The sequence below is a fragment of the Thalassophryne amazonica genome, chromosome 11 (assembly GCF_902500255.1).
Source record: "Thalassophryne amazonica chromosome 11, fThaAma1.1, whole genome shotgun sequence".
Taxonomy (NCBI): Eukaryota; Metazoa; Chordata; class Actinopteri; order Batrachoidiformes; family Batrachoididae; genus Thalassophryne; species Thalassophryne amazonica.
Genome location: NC_047113.1, coordinates 4,746,538 through 4,767,814, shown reverse-complemented (window position 1 = coordinate 4,767,814; position 21,277 = coordinate 4,746,538). Strand labels below are relative to the sequence as shown.

Here is a 21,277-nt window from a genome sequence, read left to right as displayed (position 1 = left end):
GTCTTTGGACTAGCCCCGTGTCATTCAGGGCCATCACAGCAGAGCGAGTAGATTGGCATTTGGCATAAATTTCACACCATTTGCCCTTTCCGGGTTTAAATGGAGAAACACACACAGCCCCTGGTCTTCCTAAGAGGTCAGCCATCCAAGTAGTAATCAGGACCTATGATGCCTTTAGCTTCTGAGATCCAACAGGATCAGGCATACACAGAGCAGAGTGGCTGAAAATTTACTCATGTCTGTAATGGTGTTTTTGATTATATGCATGACTTCATCATTTGCCTTCTGTGTGACTTCTTTGTGAAGTCATTTATACCAATCAATCACAAATATTTTGTTGATCGATATATGCTTTAGATCAACCATCTAGACCAGTGGTGTGCAAACTATTCCAGAAAGGGCCGAGAGGGTGCAGGTTTTCCTTGCAGCCACTGACTCTAGCAGGTGATTTCACCGATGAACTCATCCCACCTGCTCAAAGTGATGTTAATCAGTGAAATCACCTGCTGGAGTCAGTGGCTGCAAGGAAAACCTGCACCCTCTCGGCCCTTTCTGGAATAGTTTGGACACCACTGATCTAGACAGTGGTGGACACAGTTCAGCTAATGGGATAGTGTGTTTATAGTCACTGAGCAGACTGGCTGCCTGTTGCTTGCTGATGACATCATCATTAAGCACAAAACGTGATTGGCCGGTCGACGCAGGGAGCATTGTGGGTAGTGTAGTTCAGGCTCACTTTGGACGTTACAGTTACTTGTCCACTCGACACGAAAACAGACTAATTTTAATGTTATTTTATTTCTTTGTGGCTGTAATTTAAGACTCGTTGGGGGAGAGGAGCTCTCATGGCGCAGCTGTATGTACAGAGGGAGGAACTTTTCTTCACGTTTAGACACTGTTTTGGATTTTTTAAAAAGGAGGCTTTATGTGGATTATTTATTCAGATGAATCCCACTGAAACTAACAGGTAAGAATTTACATTTACTACTTGTATTTTACTCTGCCAATCAATCAATTAATGGATGTATTTCGGTTGTTTAAGCCGCAGGGCTCAAAGTGTGTGAAAAAAGCAGCAGCTTTTAGCTCGTAAATGACAATGTATCTAATACCAAGATAAACTGTGACTTCTAATACTGTGTGTTACTGCTTTTGAAAGATGATGACAGTGTTTGGGGTTTTATTTTTTATTTTTCGTGTGTTCTTTGTGTCTGTGATCCTTGAATTTACCCAGCAGCCCCTGCGGCGCTTAAAGTGAAACTGGTTTATCAAAAGCCGACAGTGTAATCTGATGTGGCCGCATCCAAATCAATATACTAATAGTTATCGGTTATTGGTTATCTGTAATAAAGATAATTTTTTTAGCAGGTTTTCGATTTATCATCATAAAAGATAACTTTTCAGTTATCTGACTAATGGTTATCGAAGCTAATTTTTTGGTTAGCTGTGCCCACCACCGCATCTAGGCCTCTTGATTGAAATCAATCCAGCTTCTTTTTTCTTTTTTGAGTAAACTTATCCACAGACACACACATTCCAGTGAAAACAAGAGCTTGCTATCGCTGCTTCACCAGGAGCAGCATAATGACAAATTGATGAAATAACACACACCTGACCATGACACAGCTGATCAGTCAGTTGTTCAAATAAGGTTGGCCTCACAAAAAATGGGGGGGCAAAATTTAAAAATTAATCCCTGCAATCAGCAGTGCTGGGTTCAGGCAGTCAGTGTGGCTGCAAAATTTCGAAAAGTAACAATATAAAAACTACTATATATGTAGGTCTCAATTTTGGGGTTTGACAGATACAGAACAGTGAACATATTATTTTGGGGCATATTGCCATCTTTTAACATACATATACAATGTGTCAGGATTTCCTCTGGATCCTGGTTTTAACTGTCTTTTAACCTGTCATGTGTTAGTTTCTCCACCAGATGGTGCCCTCTGTTATTTTCCACACCTGGATCAGATAGTGATAGATTATTGATAGACTATTTAAAACCTGACTTTCTGTTCAGTAGTTGCCAGATTCTTGGATGACTTGAGAGATCCAGATGCTTCTCTAAGCTCTCAAAGCCTGGCCAGAGATGATCCAGACAGATACCAGGAGGACCAAACCTGATCACTGCCCCATGACTCTGACTGCGTCTTCCAGCTGTGCACTCAAGACCCTGAAGCTTCCTGCAGCTTATGCTCAGGTAATGCTGGCCTTCCCCTCTAATTCCCGTATTAGAGCGAACCGTCTTTTCCTGGTGTTCCTGATGGCTCCCAAGTGGACCTGGATCCTGGCTCTGGCTACCTGCACTGCTACGTCACTTTGGGAACTCCTCAGCACTTGACGTAGAGTGTGTCTTGACTACACACCAGTTAAGATCCCCTCATCTCAGTGAGATCCCGTTCTCACTTGTTCCTGTTTCTGACTGTGTTATGATAAAGAACTGTGCCAATAACTCTCCCTAGGAACTACATGAACTCTGATTTTCAAACCATTGAGAACCCAGCTGTATCAAGTGCTGCTTAACTGGAACAGTGTTACAACATGCAGCACTTGACCTCTGACCTTCGGGTACAACTTATAAACTATGAACAATTACTGAACAGTGAACTTTATTTCTTAAGAAGAGAACTTAAGAATTTCCTGACCCCTGAAGCAACCTGTGTTGAAGTGTGACTGTTTTTGAGGACAGCGTTATGAGTGCCTTTCACTCACCCTGTGTGTCTTCTTCCTTAGTTCCTGGTTGCTGAGGGGAGCGTTCCACCTGGCCCTGGTCATAGAATCCTTAGTTGACATTATTCTTTCAAGACTTATTTCACCGCCAGGAGGAGGGCTACGCTCTATACTGCAGGCATCCCAGCACAGCATTTCATTTATTTATTGTAAATAAATATATTTTTCCTTTTGAACCCCTCTCAGTGTCCAGCTCCCTGCATGTGGATCCATAGTCTGAAACGGTTCGGTTCCACCCAAACCCCTAACCATAACACAATGGCCATGACAAAATAAAGACAGACAGGCCGATCAAGTTGATTGTGAAACCTTGTTGTTAACTGCAGAGTCCTGTTGGAGGCCACAAATATCACTGCTGCTTGTTGAATTAAAAATATACTCTAAATCAGACAACTGAGTTGGAATACTAATGTATAGTCAGGTCCATAAGTATTTGGCCAGTGACACTACTGTGGTAATTTTGCCTCTGCATACTACAGCAATGGATCTGAAATAAAACAATCAAGAAATTTTTGTTGGGTAGATTTTTAGATTTAATTCAAGTGGTTTAACAAAATCACCACATTAACCATTTAGGAATTACAGCCATTTGTATACACCGTTCCTTCATTTACAGAGGCACAACTGGACTGACAAGTACCTTTAAGGTCATGGGTCCTGTGCAGTCTCATTATTCCCAGACTAATTAAGAAGATAAAAAATATGGATTTTATTCCAAGTGTTGAATGTGCATTTAGTAGCTGTTTACTAGACACTCAAGAAGTGTTGGTGCAAATGAAGGAAGCCATCATTAAACTGAAAACCAAAATACAATTAAAAATAAACTAAATAAAAAGAAGATGAAGAAGAATGCAATCAGACAGACAGCAGAAACTTCAGGAGTAGCTAAATCAAGTTTGGTAAATTCTTAAATTGAAGGAATGCATGAGTGAGATAAACAACATGACGGCAAAATTATTTTCTTGGTGAACAAAAATGCCTTCACAACATCAACATTCTTGAGGAGGAAGGCAGATCACTGCCAAAGTCCACAATCAAGAGCCCCCTTCGTAAAAGTAAATACAACCGATTTAGGACAAGGTACAAACTACTGGTAACATTCAAGAAGAGGAAGGCACACACGCACGCACACACACACGCACGCGCACGCACACACACACACACACACCTTCCCAGTTCTGGAATAAGATCCTCTGGAGAGATGAAACAAAGATTAACTTGTACTACAGTGATAGGAAAAGAACAACATGTGAAGGAAAGGAACAGCTCATGATTCAAATATAACATTATCTGTCCAACACTGTGGAGGAACTGTTATGCTATGGGCACGTACGGAATGCCAATAGAATGGTTTTGCTGGGTTTTCCTGATGATGTAACTGCTGATGATAAGTTCTGAAGCATATGGAGCTACTAGCAGGGGTACCTGCTTTACCTTGGTGAAGAAATAAGTAGACATTAAACATTTCACTGGCTAATTTTGCAGATCCTCTAAATTAATTAATTAAATTAACCTGAGCCCTCAGACAGTGTGCTTGTTTTTATAGCCTTTAAACACAGTGGACTTAGATTTTTTCTTTGCCCTATTTATAATTGACCACATTGATGCACTAATTCCAGCTGTGTGCTTAAAATGTATCTGTGCCCTGTAGTTTCACAGTTAGTAGTATTTTTCCTTGGCAAGGGTATGCACTCTGAGTACGCTTTAATCTATTTATAGCCCAAAACCACCGCACTATTGTGTTGATTTCAACACTGTGCCTACATTTTTTTTCACTCTATGCCCTGTAGTTCCCAACTTATAAGCATTTAAACCAACCAACCAACTCTTGCCTTACACTGGTCAAGAATTTTTTTTTTTTTTTTTGCATGGAGTTTTTCCAATGGAGTTTGGGTCATTTAGGGGTGCTGAATCCGAATTTGTTATTAGCTTTTGCCAATCACATCTCTGAAAATATAAGTCACTCATGGTAATAGCAACATGAGACTTACCTAAACTGACAAAACCAATTGAGCTACTAAAACACAATAAATCAATAACACTAACAACACTGTTAAACTAACATAAACCACAATAACATTTAAAACCTCAAAATTCTAAACTCCCATGGTGCATTACAGCACAGCTTCCATTGATTTTTGGTTAGCTAAAATTGCTAATTTCTCCAAAAATATTTGTCCTATCAACTTTCCATTTTGCAGCATCCATCCTTGACTCAAAATACATAAGCATAGCAAATGGATACTTGTGGATGCTTGATGAGTAACGGCTATTCTGATTCTGATTCAAACCCCAGCCTGACCAGAAAATCACTAAAGGCCCTTGGACAAGGTCCTTAATCCCTGAGTTGATCCCGGTGTGTAGTGAGCGCCTAGGGCTGTCACAATTATTACAATATTCGTCAATCGTGATTATTTTTCATATTCGTGATTATTTTTCATATTCGCGATTACCATGAATTATTTATTTTATCCACAAAGCATAAAACGACTCAGAATCTGACATCATTGTGCTGCAGCCTCGCTCTCGTATTAAGGCGGGACAATAACAAGGAGGCTGTCGGCCGATTAAAACAGTGCCGTCTTCTTCAAAAGCTGTCTAAAATGCGAAGCTGTCGGTGTGTGTGTCTGTGTCCATGTGTGTGCGCGTGCGAGCGGAGTTAACAGGCTGCAGACTGCGAGGGAGGGGGTGGGTGAGGGAGATTCCTGAATGCAGGCGCGACACGTTCAGTGCGCATCGAGCGCGGAGCAGAGAGAGGATTTTAACCCGAGTGAACATGTTAACAAAATGAAAACATGAAGCTGCCTTTACTTCTCTCTGAACTTTCTCTAAAGGTGTGATTCTGCCGTTACCGTCCTGTTCACACCATGTGCGCGTCGTATGCTGAATTTATGAGATCATGAGATGAAATAGAACATATTTAAAAAATGAGAATATATGAATGAACCGAGCCACAAAAAAAAAGCAATGTTCAGACGCACAGATCACAAAAAGCAGGTGAGAACTCTGAACTTTAACAGCTGTTATTTTCCAAAGGTATTTATTTGTTCAGTCTTAAGCTCAATGCAGTGTTTAAGCACAAAACGTGACTGATGAGGAGAAACAATTTCAGAAATGCAACAGAAACAACCACAAATCAGAAAAAGTTGGGACTGTATGTAAAATGAAGATAAAAATAAAAATGTTGCACCATTCCCAGTTTCTCCACTCACAGAAGCCAAACGTTCTTCCAGAGTTGTGTAATTGTACTACAATAGTAGAATATAAAGAAGGGGAAAAAAGAAAAAAATAGACAATATATTCGTCAATCCCAATTATTTGTCTGACAATTAATCGTCTCCAGAAATTCCTAATCGTGACAGCCCTATGAGCGCCTTGCATGGCAGCATCCGACAACGGTGTGTGAGTGTGTTTGTGTGAATGGGTGAATGTGGGGCATCATTGTAAAGTGCTTTGAGCATCTTAATGCAGATGGAAAAGCGCTATATAAATGCAGTCCATTTATTAGCAGGTACTGATAGCTTGGTAACATTAGGTCCAATGATGATGTAACTGTCACTGAGGTAGTATGCCAGTCACTCGTTGTTATACTTTCTCCAAGCCACCAGTTATGAAAACCAAAGCCCAGTCCACAACACTACACATTAATCAAAAACACAATACAATGGTAGCCTGTTAGCCTTAGCTTGTTTGGCAACTCCTAAATGAAGTGCATGTTCAGGCCTCATTTGTCCCACCCAGGTCATGCCAGTCCCCACCCCTTTACTCATTTATGTGTTGCCAGGAGTTAGGCAGAGTTAAGCACTGCCAAGCTGGTGACATCCACAACTGCCACATTTGAGCTTCAAAGCCACTCTTAATAAAACCTATGGGTGACATCACAGAGGATTTGTCCAGTGTATATCCTCCCTATGACTTCTATCGGAAGCAACTCGCATTTGGAGCCAGCCTCTCGCAGCCATTCAAGGAACTCCAACATTTGGCCCTTCCACGCTGACTTCATTTTTCAGCACTGGAGTGGCCGCTTGATTAAAATGTGAGATTGGGTTCTACATAGCTCTAAAAACAGGAGACAAAATTGGGACTAGTCAGTCTATTTAGGCTGACATTTCTGATAGACATAGCTGTTTAAGAAAGAATCTAAGGTTGCACATGGCAGATATCCAGAAATAAATTTCCCACTGTTGCATGTTCACTGAGACTGAGATCTCCCCTTATGGGAGAGGAAGTGGGTGTTTAACTGCTCTTAGACTTTTCTCCAGTGAGGTCAAGTACCTCGCTTCTGCAGCGTTATGCTTAATCTGTTGGTGACCTGCAACCTCACCAATTCCTTTATCAAGGAAGCAAAAGACGCAGTGAGATGGAAAGTCAGCGTCACAGCTTGGAAGCTTCAGTATCAATGGGTTTTTAGCTGAATCAGGTCAGTGAGTAGATTTTAAGATCATTCTGGAATATCATTCCAACAGACAGATTTTTTTCCTGTTGGGGGGTATTCTTAGAAAGCAGGGTGCCACATGAAGTGCTTCAGATACATGTAGTCACTCAAAGTAACATCAATGAGCTGATGAGGGAAATATCAAGGTGAAAATACACCCACTGGTGCAAGATCAAAATACTGTAGGGATATAGAAATGACAGGCTGATTTTTCACACAATCATGAAAACCAAAGGAGTATTAATATTTTCTTCCCACGCAGCCTCTGCATTCTCCTTCTGCATCAACAATGTGTTGCCTCCATGGCTGTGAAATCATAGCAGGCCTGTTCAGTATAACCTTGTCATTTTATCATAATGCTCAGTGCAAAAACTGGCAATGCAGAAAGAAAAGGCAATGAAGCCAAAAAGATCAGGACGAAGGCAGGCTGAAGAATGAAGAAAAGCCTTTGACTTGCAGCACCAAAATGATTTCATCTATGTACGAGGAAGAAAGTGCAATTCTTGGATTATTCCTATAAAATGCTTTTGGTCATTTTTAGCCATAATCTGACTCTGGCATCTGCTGCAAGGTCAATGTAGAATAGAAAAGAAAGCATCAAAAGAAAAGACCGTATCCTCTCACATTTGTCACAGCCTCAGTCCTACACACTTCCCTGCAATAACAGCGAACATTATGCAAGCATGTTTTGAGGTCTGATGTGGCACACTGGAAATGCCAAACATCATTTAATATTGAGGTCAGTGATGAGGCTTATGTAGTCTGAAAGTTCCTTTCCCCCAGTCACAGCTTTCAAAAGGCCATTCAAATTCATCCACAGACTGTTTTACCTTGTTCTTCAAAGAATAAGATATTTAAAAATTGGCCTATTTATTTGTCACAAGGTTAGTGATATGTCAGTATAATATCCTTGGGTTAAACAAGAAAAATAATAATCTTTGGTAATGTAATGCAGATTAGATGATGTAAGAATATATCCTTTATATAAAACAAAGTTATAAATCTCCACAGATATCAAATGTCATTAACAGGCTGATCCAGTGAGTCAAAGGTGTAAAAGAAGATATAATAATAATCCATATTGTTTGGAAAAATGATTTCATTTCCTCAGATCAAAAAATAGAAAAAAATATCAGAGCCTCTCATTTACTTTTTACCATCTTATCTTTTTTCCTTCATAAAATTTCTTACAAAATTTTTAATTAGGGCAGTACAGTGACTTAGTGGTTAGCACTGTTGCATCACAGCAAGGAGCTTGTGGGATCACTAAGATGTCACTAGAAAGGCCAGGATGTCCTCTAAAGAGCATATCAGGACTTATTAAGGTAGCCCAAATGATATATATATATATATATATATATATATATATATATAAATGCTTGCTTGTGTGCATGATTTTATTTAGTAAGTTCAATGTAAATCACTGATCTCTATATATTACTGGATCACTCACTGGCCCGCACACTCCCTACAATCCGCTGAAGCAAACTGGCGGCCATCTTGCCACTCCAAACTTATGCAGACCGCACACAGACAGCTTATTAGAACATCAACAATTTCAATTAATAATTAAGCTGATTCTCTTTTACTTATTTTGTTCTTCGGATAATGTAAGATTGGTCCCACCTAATCCATGCCTGTCATGATTAGCTATTTATTTTCTTTCTTTCTTTTACTAGTTTGATACTTTCTTCTCTTCTATTCTCACTTAATCATATCTCACTAGGACCAATACTCAATGCTAAAAATGATCATTCTTTAATCAAAGTTTATACAAGCATTGTGGAATCATCATCAAGCTTTTACACACACACACACACACACACACACACACACACACACACACACACACACACACACACACACACACACACTTTTATATGGTGGCTTGCAAAAGTATTCATACCCCTTGGTATTTCACACATTTTAATTTGTTGGCATTTCAAATACAAAAGGTAAATCAGGCTTCTCAATATAATTTTAATATAATTTTTTTTAATTTTTTTTTTTATTTTTTTAAATTATCTTCCTTAGACTCAAACTGAAAGTAAATCTCTACAACTTGACATAAATTAATTAAAAATATAAAAGTCAAGATGATGGGTTGCGTAAGTAATCAGCCCCTTTGGTATAATCAAATCAAATCAATTCAATTTTATTTATATAGCGCCAAATCACAACAAACAGTTGCCCCAAGGCGCCTCACATTGCAAGGCAAGGCCATACAATAATTACGGAAAAACCCCAACGGTCAAAACGACACCCTGTGAGCAAGCACTTGGCAACAGTGGGAAGGAAAAACTCCCTTTTAACAGGAAGAAACCTCCAGCAGAACCAGACTCAGGGAGGGGCAGTCTTCTGCTGGGACTGGTTGGGGCTGAGGGAGAGAACCAGGAAAAAGACATGCTGTGGAGGGCTGCAGAGATCAGTCACTAATGATTAAATGCAGAGTGGTGCATACAGAGCAAAAAGAGAAAGAAACACTCAGTGCATCATGGGAACCCCCCAGCAGTCTAAGTCTATAGCAGCATAACTAAGGGATGGTTCAGGATCACCTGATCCAGCCCTAACTATAAGCTTTAGCAAAAAGGAAAGTTTTAAGCCTAATCTTAAAAGTAGAGAGGGTGTCTGTCTCCCTGATCTGAATTGGGAGCTGGTTCCACAGGAGAGGAGCCTGAAAGCTGAAGGCTCTGCCTCCCATTCTACTCTTACAAACCCTAGGAACTACAAGTAAGCCTGCAGTCTGAGAGCGAAGCACTCTATTGGGGTGATATGGTACTATGAGGTCCCTAAGATAAGATGGGACCTGATTATTCAAAACCTTATAAGTAAGAAGAATTTTAAATTCTATTCTAGAATTAACAGGAAGGCAATGAAGAGAGGCCAATATGGGTGAAATATGCTCTCTCCTTCTAGTCCCCGTCACTACTCTAGCTGCAGCATTTTGAATTAACTGAAAGCTTTTCAGGGAACTTTTAGGACAACCTGATAATAATGAATTACAATAGTCCAGCCTAGAGGAAATAAATGCATGAAGTAGTTTTTCAGTATCACTCTGAGACAAGACCTTTCTAATTTTAGAGATATTGCGCAAATGCAAAAAAGGAGTCCTACATATTTGCTTACTATGCACATTGAAGGACATATCCTGATCAAAAATGATTCCAAGATTTCTCACAGTATTACTAGAGGTCAGGGTAATGCCATCCAGAGTAAGGATCTGGTTAGACACCATGTTTCTAAGATTTGTGGGGCCAAGTACAATAACTTCAATTTTATCTGAGTTTAAAAGCAGGAACTTAGAGGTCATCCATGTCTTTATGTCTGTAAGACATTCCTGCAGTTTAACTAATTGGTGTGTGTCCTCTGGCTTCATGGGTAGATAAAGCTGGGTATCATCTGCGTAACAATAAAAATTTAAGCAATGCTGTCTAATAATACTGCCTAAGGGAAGCATGTATAAAGTGAATAAAATTGGTCCTAGCACAGAACCTTGTGGAACTCCATAATTAACCTTAGTCTGTGAAGAAGATTCCCCATTTACATGAACAAATTGTAATCTATTAGATAAATATGATTCAAACCACCGCAGCGCAGTGCCTTTAATACCTATGACATGCTCTAATCTCTGTAATAAAATTTTATGGTCAACAGTATCAAAAGCAGCACTGAGGTCTAACAGAACAAGCACAGAGATGAGTCCACTGTCTGAGGCCAAAAGATCATTTGTAACCTTCACGAATGCTGTTTCTGTACTATGATGAATTCTAAAACCTGACTGAAACTCTTCAAATAGACCATTCCTCTGCAGATGATCAGTTAGCTGTTTTACAACTACCCTTTCAAGAATTTTTGAGAGAAAAGGAAGGTTGGAGATTGGCCTATAATTAGCTAAGATAGCTGGGTCAAGTGATGGCTTTTTAAGTAATGGTTTAATTACTGCCACCTTAAAAGCCTGTGGTACATAGCCAACTAATAAAGATAGATTGATCATATTTAAGATCGAAGCATTAATTAATGGTAGGGCCTGTAAATAATAATACCTGTAAATAATCAGTTTAATTGCCAGTTTTCTTCAGACAAGTCAGGGGATGGATACATGAACATTTCCAAGTCTGAATATGTCTTGAACTTTATTTACATCAGTTATGAAGAAATACAAATAGTATGACACTCTATGGTAAATCTGTGTGGAGTAGACAGTTCTCAAAAACTGAGTGACTGTGCAAGAAGGAGAAGAGTGAGGAAAGACACCAAGACAACCAGACAACCAGGAAGAAGTTGTAGGCCTCTGTGGTTGTGATTGGAGAAACTGTACATAGTGCACGTTTTGCATTTGAAATGCCATAAACAAATTAAGATGTGTGAAATACCAAGGGCTGCAAGCCACTGTTTATACATACATATATATATATATATATATATATATATATATATATATATATATATATATATATATGTGTGTGTGTGTATTGAACAAAAGTGGATGGATAACACAGAAATAGTGGATTTTTTTTTAAATAGTTGCCACTTAACTACAGCAGAGTTAGTTTTCCCTGCAATGACAACATTTATTACACATAGCTCTATGAGCTTCAGCCTAATATAAGTAATAAAACCTAAAGCTCCAAAACTATGCACAAGTAGACCTAATAAATGTGTTAAAATAGTTCATCCAACACAAAATACAACATGTGGCTACACATGTTGAGTTAATAAGCCACTTATTATTATTATTGTTATTGTTGTTATCTTTGCCTATATGCTGGAATAAGGGAGAGAACTCTTCAAATTATTGTTCATTACTTCCCATTTCAATCATACTCACAGGTGAAATGTTCATCCCCAGCCTCTGATCTGGTGATTTGTGCAGTTTATAGCTGTACATGAAGGTATTTTTGACAAAATTACAAAGAATAAAGTTGCGTGTGCCTCATTAAAGATCAATAGAAAAGAGCGTTCAGGAGCGGGACATCGGAGTGGTAATATGGCTTTGCTTCAAAAATACTGGCCATTGAGCTATCTAGTCATATACGTATAGAGATCAGTGATGCAAGTACATAATTGTAAATACGTTAAAAATACATGGGTAACACAAGAAAGTTAAAACACTTATTTCCATAGTGGTCCATTTAAAAATCAAATGACAAAACAGAAATAATAATAATAAAATAAAATAATAATGCTGATAACAATAATAATAATAATAATATTGATAAGGGGTGGTGGCCAAGTGGTTAATGCGCTTGGTTTCAGTGCAGAAGGTTCCAAGTTCAAATCCCACCCCTGCCACATTTCTCCATGTAATGTGGAGTGGCGTCAGGAAGGGCATCCAGCATAAAACCTGTGCCAATTCAAATCCACCTTGGATTTGCTGTGGCGACCCCGAGTGCAAACAAGGGAGCAGCCGAAGGGACGTAGTTTTAATAATAGTGTGTATATGATAACATGAACCTAAACAATTTATAAATACATTAAAGACTGTAAATTAACATTAAAAATTATGTAATTAACAGGAAATAAATGGGATGAGTTCTTCTAAACACTGTTGAGGTCTAAGGTTCTAAAAATATTCCTCACGCCCCATTCCAACTCATACAAACTTTTAAACAATTTATTACAACCCTTGAAAAAGGTCAGCTACCCATTTTATAAACACTACCCAATCTAGAACCCGTGGATCCCCACGGGCAATGCAGGGCCGTATATAGGAATGTGAAAGGGGGGTTCAAATCCTTGAGTTGGGGGTCCAGTGGGCCGCAGGGCCCCCGGTGGGGTTGAGGGGCAATGCCCTCGTGGGGGGCTCAGGGGGGCAAAGCTCCCCCGAAGCAGAAGCTTTCTGAGGATTTCGAGGGGTAAAAAGCTACATAAATTTCATTTGAAACCCAAAATGTATCATTTTAGGAAATACATTTTTATATACAAATAGTCCTTGCTTGGGATTGGATCAGTTGCCATAAGAACCACTCAGGAAGAACCAAGATAACATTAATGCAAACTTTATACCTGCCTGTCGGGTGCGTCATTCGCAACCGACAGGCGTGAAAAAACTCATGCATGTGCTGGAAGGTTCAGGCTTGGCTGATGCAGCGCACATGATTCAAATCCATATAGTTTTTTCCAAAAAATAAAAAGGTTGGATACTTTTCTAACTGACCTCATATTTAGCGGTATTAATATTCACGTTTACATTATGAATATGTACGTAAATGTACATTATGTTGGGAAGGTGTCGTAGCACGGACCCACAACAGGGGGTGCAAATGAACGGACAATGAATAAGCCAAAAAGGTAACAATTTAATGTTGTGATAATACACAACGAAACGTACAGTAATTTGCACAGTTAATGTAACTCCAGGTGACGCGTGGGCAAGCTCGAAGATAGGAGACCCCCGACGAGAGAGAAGCCGCGTCCCACACGGCTTCCACCACCAACGGTCTGAAGAACACCGGAGCCGCCAAGTCCCGAATCCCCAGGTGGCCTCTGTCTTCGGCTGTCGACCCTGGTACTGCTGGCAGAAAGCAGAAATATGATGAGTGAGTGTGAGTCCGCACACTCAGTAATTCTCAGTCCGAACACAGGAGGGAGCACCTCCACCTCCAAATCACACACACTCGTGCAGCTCCTGGTCAACCACTTATCTGAGATGGGGTGTGAGGCGAAGCCGTCGCTGTCACACCAAACGCCAATCCTCTAGATAAGGCAACACTCCAGGAAAACGGCTGCAATAGAAGTTCAAGTTATTACACACACAGTGTTAGTCAGCAGAGAAATTACCTTGGTACTGGTAGTCAATTTCTCGGCGGGGAGGTGGAGTTGCAGTCCGGCTTTTATGGTGGTGATGATGAACGAGTGACAGCTGGTGCAGAGGATGAGTGACAGCTGTCACTTCTTCTGGGTCTGGCGCCCTCTCGTGCTTGGAGCCCGCACTCCAAGCAGGGCGCCCTCTGGTGGTGGTGGGCCAGCAGTACCTCCTCTTCAGCGGCCCACACAACACATTATGTATTAAAATAGCGGTATTTAATTTGGCGACCTTGTTTAACTCGCGAAATTCGCATAATAAATCCCACGCGAATATTTGCACCTTTACAGTATTTGCAACAGGAAGGAGAAGCTCCCTTTATTTCTCAGCTTATACATACAAACATGTTTTTACAAACCAGACAAGTGTAACTGTGTGTCTACGTGGGTATTTACAAGCCTACTAATCTGTTTGATATCCGAGGATAGGGACCAGGGAGCAAAAATTCTCAACCCCCATGGTAAAAGTTTATCTAGCAGTTTCCCCTTTCATCATTTAAGGGATTACTCTGGCAGAGGAAATTGAAACTTGAGGGTGTGTGATAATAGCTGTGTAACAGTTAGTGCTTGCTGCTTATTATCAATGAAAAGAAAATACATAACGTTGATATCCAGATCAGAAAAAAATCAGCAGAAAAAAAATCAGCAGAATTCTCGGGGTGGGGTTCGGTTGAACCCCCTAAACCCCCTCTATATACGGACATGCAATGCACTAGTTCATGTTAATTTGCCATTTAATTTTTTAAAAAACAAACATTTGGACATGTTTATTAATTGCACTTTCAGTGGAACAAATAATACTGGAAGAGGGGGTGAAATCAAGCAATAAATAAATACAAATTTTAGGATTTTCATTGTGTGTAGTTTCTCCAATCATAGCCACAGAAGCCTGTAACTGCTCCAGAGATGTCATGGATGTCTTGGTGGCTTCCCTCACTTGTCTCCTAGTACTCACTACTATTTTTAACATAAGGCCAGTGAACAAGATCATATTCATAAAAATCTATTAATTCTGTGCCACTGTGTGTAAAGGATTTTCAGTGAGCATGATCAGTCAGCAAACACAACATGGACCAGAACAGGGGTTTCAGGGTGCATGATGATATTTTGGGGGTTTCTCAGAGGCAGAGATGTGATTTGTGGTGAGAACACTCTGGCTTGAAGCCACTGGATTTATTGCAGTTAGCCTTTTTATTTTTTGGCCTTGTTGAGCGTTCCAAAAGGAGAGTGGGAATCCTGAGAAAGAGGGCTTTTCTTTATTGCTTACCATATCGGCATGACAAATAGCTATCGCATGAATAATGTTAATTTTCTTCGGGCGAACTAACATGTTTAAAAAAAAAAATCTGATGGAGAGGTTTTATCAACTTTCAGCCTAAATTGGCCAATGGTAATACAGAGATGACGCAGGGCGTGGGGTAAAGGATGATTGATGTGTAAACTGACCAATCGATACGTGGTACTGTGGGGAAAAAAGGGAACGTCACAAGCGATAATAAATCTCTCCGCCTCCATCTCAACGCCCGAGACTTTTCTCGACACAAAAGCAAAATGTCTGCTGGATGTTCGGACGCAGTGCTGCTGCTGGTCCGCAGGTTTTTGGAGCAAAAAGGTTTTTAGAAATGCCGTTTTTCGTCAGCGGGAAGGTGTCGTACACTGGCTATAAACCAGAAGGGCAATAAAGTCCTACTAAGAAAAAATTATTCTGAGTTTCCAGATGTAAAAAAAAGTACATCAGATGCTAATTACCTTCACTCCGTATGGTGGATCATCGAATGTAACTAGCATGTACCTGTCGCCTCTACTAGCCGGGTCTCGGGCACGCAGCTGTCAAAAAACAAAGCCAAAACAACATATTAATTTGGACCGATGTTGCCCAAGGAGCCCTAAGCTCAATAAAGGTACATACTTGCTGAAAAAGTCGGGGTGAAATCATTCTTTACCTTCATAAAGACCTCAACCGCGCCTTTAGCAACGTCCAGATACGTCGTACCCAAATAAGTGCGCTGATTCATAGAGGCGGACGTGTCTAACAGGAAAACTAAAATAGGCATTTTAAACATATAGCCGTGGCTTTATGCTTGTCTAAAATACCTGATATCCACATATGACCTATCTTGGCGGCCAAACAGGGCACACATGTGTGTATATATTTGTTATAATCAGCCCCCCCCCTCCAGAAGAGGGCCGACGCCTCTGCCCTCTCTATCCGCCTCTCCAGAGCTCTGTGTCGGCTCGCGCTGTTCAACTTCTGCTCCTAACCCACAGGAACGCCCCGCATCCTCCGCTGCCGTGCCATTGGCTGTGCCCGATCCTTCGACCACGCCCCCTCCTCGGTTTCTGTTTTTAATGTTGCTGTGAGGGGTCACCGTTTATCGGCGTGAGGCCGGCAGACGCATACAGAAACGTGAGGCCTGTACTGCAGTAGTATTTGATAGAATAATATCTCCAGAACGCTGGATTACTGTGGTTTTACATCATAACATGAACATGACTGCTCCCCCCCCCAACCCAACATACAGGCACTCGCACGCCCCCCCCCCCCCCCTCCCCGCCGTCACTGAGTTGTTGCGTTTAATTGCTCCACAGAAGTTCCGCGATTCTGACACTTCCAGAGGTGGAACCGTGTTGACACAATCCATTAACGTAACCTGGTAATAATAGATGGGATCGAATAGTTCTGAAACAGTTCGTCAATTTACAAATCATCTGACAACAGGAAACTTCTATATTGATATCCAGTTGGTTAATTAAACTCAGTTGTTCACATATGATGTTTTGTTCCTTTTATTGTTCCCCCATGAATTGGATTTTTTTATGCACGATTGTTTACTTTTCAACAGGCTAATCAATATTTACGTGATGCAATAAGATGTGATTGTTGTTCATCTTCAGGAGGTGTTCCAGGCACGTCCATCTGGGAGGAGAAGACCCAGGACTAGGTGGAGAGATTATATCTCTCTCCACACAGGTCTGGGAACACCTCGGGATCCCCCAGTCGGAGGTGGTCAGTGTGGCACAGGAAAGGGAACTCTGAGGTCCCCTGCTGCAGCTGTTGCCCCCGCCACCTGGTCCCAGATAAGTGGTTCAAGATGAGTGAGTGATGAGTGTTGTTCATCTTCATCATTATTAGTTCCTTTGATTGTTCTTTTGTAATAGCTCATGCATGAAAGTCATATTCTCATTTTTTAACTTCTTTGTCTTCCATATTTCCTTGACTGTTTTGTATAGTTAAATTGAAACATGCATGTATCTAAATAAGAACTTAAATAACACACATTTTCTAAAAAATATACAGTGTGGACACAATACATGAGTCAATATGCATTTAGAACTAACGTCTAATTATGTCATCTCAACTTTGGATAGTCATTCCTTGAAAGACAGAGAAGTGGTTATATGTGTGTGTGTGTGTGTGTGTGTGTGTGTGTGTGTGTGTGTGTGTGTGTGTGTGTGTGTGTGTGTGTGTGTGTGTTGCCGGAGCCTCCTCCATCATAAGCCACGCCTTTGTTTTTGGTGGTTGATCGATGTGTCAAAGTGTTATCAAATCCGGCTGTACTTGAAAGCAGCATGGAGCTGTTTTGATAGTTTAATCAGCCGTGAAGTAACTCGAAGGACGAGCAGTGAGCGCGTTTTCTACTGACAGCTGGTCCTCACAGAAATGATACATTATGTTAACTGTGGATTTAAACGCATTTTAGGATAATGCCCTAAAACATAAACATATAAACAATATTTCATGGTCAAACGAGACTAGGAAAGTCCGCTCTAAACTTTAATGTACATGTAAAATCACTTCACCACGAACTCATTTACCAATTTACAGCTACAGTTTTTTTTTTTTTAGTTTATTAAAGGTTAAATGCAAAAATTACAAACTATTATTTTGGGTGAATTTGACTCTACCGCACCGTGTTTTACGATGAAGGGTTACAGTTGAAGGATTTATGAACACTTTTAAGGATACTCCAAAAATACGTGTAATTTCATGAAGTTTACTGTTTATATAATGTCACGCTATACACATTAAAATAGTTTTAAATGTATAAATATATTTATTACGGCGTTACGTCGGCTTTTCGTCTCCCGCTATCCCAGAATGCACCGCGAGCTCTGCAGCATATTGACCACAAAGAGAGAGAGAAAGAGAGAGAGAGAGAGAGAGAGAGAGAGAGAAAAAGAAAGAGAGAGAGAGAAAGAGAGAGAGAGAAAAGAAAGAGAGAAAGAGAACAGGGTGGGAGTCGGAGCACAAACCCGCTGGTAGATATACGTTACATAGATACAGTAGATAATACGTTACATGAACCCGCGGGCTGACAACAAGGTAAAAGAAAAATCTCATTTTGCGTTGTTTTGGTTGTGAACAACACGGAGTTTTATTTTCGGTGCATGTAGCCTGCGGTAAGCTAACCGGCTAGCCCTTAGCAGCAGTATATTACGCTGTTATTCAGCATTTAAATAACAGTACGACAGTATGCTCACGGTCGGCAGAGTGTAAACAAACCTCAAGTTAAAACTTGATATCGTGATATACTCCTGTTACTGTTCGTTACAACCAGTGAGAATGGGACGTTTCTTTTTGGCCAGTCATCTGCGTGTAAATAAAACACGGTCGCTAACTTAATAATGACGCTATAACGCCTGGGATCAGACAAAGGGACGTTAGCGAATTAAATAAATTATTTGTGGTTTTCTTTTTGTTACGGGAACCAACGTGTTGCGACACCACGAGACTCCTGCATTTCCATGTCAACACAGTCACGTGACAAGCCACATGGCGTTTAGTTTACTGTCCAATGCTTTGTCCTGCTTTTGTCTAGATAAACGATTCACCTAAACTTAATAGCTATCAACCAATCAATTTTTTTATATAGCGCCAAATCATAACAAACAGTTGCCCCAAGGCGCTTTATATTGCAAAGCAAGGCCATACAATAATTATGTAAAACCCCAACGGTCAAAACGACCCCCTGTGAGCAAGCACTTGGCTACAGTGGGAAGGAAAAACTCCCTTTTAACAGGAAGAAACTTCCAGCAGAACCAGGCTCAGGGAGGGGCAGTCTTTTGCTGGGACTGGTTGGGGCTGAGGGAGAGAACCAGGAAAAAGACATGCTGTGGAGGGGAGCAGAGATCGATCACTAATGATTAAATGCAGAGTGGTGCATACAGAGCAGAAAGAGAAAGAAACAGTGCATCGTGGGAACCCCCCAGCAGTCTACGTCTATAGCAGCATAACTAAGGGATGGTTCAGGGTCACCTGATCCAGCCCTAACTATAAGCTTTAGCAAAAAGGAAAGTTTTAAGCCTGATCTTAAAAGTAGAGAGGGTGTCTGTCTCCCTGATCTGAATTGGGAGCTGGTTCCACAGGAGAGGAGCCTGAAAGCTGAAGGCTCTGCCTCCCATTCTACTCTTACAAACCCTAGGAACTACAAGTAAGCCTGCAGTCTGAGAGCGAAGCGCTCTATTGGGGTGATATGGTACTACGAGGTCCCTAAGATAAGATGGGACCTGATTATTCAAAACCTTATAAGTAAGAAGAAGAATTTAAATTCTATTCTAGAGTTAACAGGAAGCCAATGAAGAGAGGCCAATATGGGTGAGATATGCTCTCTCCTTCTAGTCCCCGTTAGTACTCTAGCTGCAGCATTTTGAATTAACTGAAGGCTTTTTAGGGAACTTTTAGGACAACCTGATAATAATGAATTACAATAGTCCAGCCTAGAGGAAATAAATGCATGAATTAGTTTTTCAGCATCACTCTGAGACAAGACCTTTCTAATTTTAGAGATATTGCGTAAATGCAAAAAAGCAGTCCTACATATTTGTTTAATATGCGCTTTGAATGACATATCCTGATCAAAAATGACTCCAAGATTTCTCACAGTATTACTAGAGGTCAGGGTAATGCCATCCAGAGTAAGGATCTGATTAGACACCATGTTTCTAAGATTTGTGGGGCCAAGTACAATAACTTCAGTTTTATCTGAGGTCATCCATGTTTTTATGTCTGTAAGACAATCCTGCAGTTTAGCTAATTGGTGTGTGTCCTCTGGCTTCATGGATAGATAAAGCTGGGTATCATCTGCGTAACAATGAAAATTTAAACAATACCGTCTAATAATACTGCCTAAGGGAAGCATGTATAAAGGGAATAAAATTGGTCCTAGCACAGAACCTTGTGGAACTCCATAATTAACTTTAGTCTGTGAAGAAGATTCCCCATTTACATGAACAAATTGTAATCTATTAGACAAATATGATTCAAACCACCGCAGCGCAGTGCCTTTAATACCTATGGCATGCTCTAATCTCTGTAATAAAATTTTATGGTCAACAGTATCAAAAGCAGCACTGAGGTCTAAGAGAACAAGCACAGAGATGAGTCCACTGTCCGAGGCCATAAGAAGATCATTTGTAACCTTCACTAATGCTGTTTCTGTACTATGATGAATTCTAAAACCTGACTGAAACTCTTCAAATAGACCATTCCTCTGCAGATGATCAGTTAGCTGTTTTACAACTACCCTTTCAAGAATTTTTGAGAGAAAGGAAGGTTGGAGATTGGTCTATAATTAGCTAAGATAGCTGGGTCAAGTGATGGCTTTTTAAGTAATGGTTTAATTACTGCCACCTTAAAAGCCTGTGGTACATAGCCAACTAATAAAGATAGATTGATCATATTTAAGATCGAAGCATTAAATAATGGTAGGGCTTCCTTGAGCAGCCTGGTAGGAATGGGGTCTAATAAACATGTTGATGGTTTGGAGGAAGTAACTAATGAAAATAACTCAGACAGAACAATCGGAGAGAAAGAGTCTAACCAAATACCGGCATCACTGAAAGCAGCCAAAGATAACGATACATCTTTGGGATGGTTATGAGTAATTTTTTCTCTAATAGTTAAAATTTTGTTAGCAAAGCAAGTCATGAAGTCATTACTAGTTAAAGTTAATGGAATACTCAGCTCAATAGAGCTCTGACTCTTTGTCAGCCTGGCTACAGTGCTGAAAAGAAACCTGGGGTTGTTCCTCTTAGCTAGAGGGCATTCAAAGAATATATATTTCAGCCAAAGCACGACATATTCAGTTTTTCTTCAGTCTTGTTTAATTATAACTCCATATACAATAACAACAATAAAAATAAATACAATTATTCAGGATATCCTGGCTAGGCACAGTGTACAGACACAAGGACTGGAAAATAGGTGTATTTACTCATTCATGCTACTTATTCACTCATCATAACTTTAATAAATAAAATCCAAATCATCTTAACACATTAATACTAAAAACAAACACCAACATGTTTGAT

At 40.2% G+C, this 21,277-nt stretch overlaps 2 protein-coding genes across 4 annotated transcripts in view; one reads left to right on the top strand and one right to left on the bottom strand.

The window, feature by feature from the left end:
* Nucleotides 1-16,174, bottom strand: part of ints6l (integrator complex subunit 6 like) — a 63,757-nt gene extending 47,583 nt beyond the window's left edge. For both annotated transcript variants that reach the window (XM_034181906.1, XM_034181907.1), the window contains exons 1-2: nucleotides 15,910-16,174; nucleotides 15,716-15,793 (exon numbers count right to left, since the gene is read on the bottom strand). In XM_034181906.1, coding sequence (XP_034037797.1) covers nucleotides 15,716-15,793; nucleotides 15,910-16,029 — 198 coding nt within the window. In that variant the 5' untranslated portion in view covers nucleotides 16,030-16,174. The remainder of the gene's footprint in view (nucleotides 1-15,715; nucleotides 15,794-15,909) is intronic.
* A 1,986-nt stretch (nucleotides 16,175-18,160) lies between these two features.
* Nucleotides 18,161-21,277, top strand: part of mospd1 (motile sperm domain containing 1) — a 51,903-nt gene continuing 48,786 nt past the window's right edge. Inside the window, exon 1 of one of the 2 annotated variants that reach the window (XM_034182128.1) lies at nucleotides 18,161-18,290. The gene's annotated coding sequence lies outside the window, so the exon portion shown is untranslated. The remainder of the gene's footprint in view (nucleotides 18,291-21,277) is intronic. The other variant, XM_034182130.1, reaches the window with a different exon arrangement.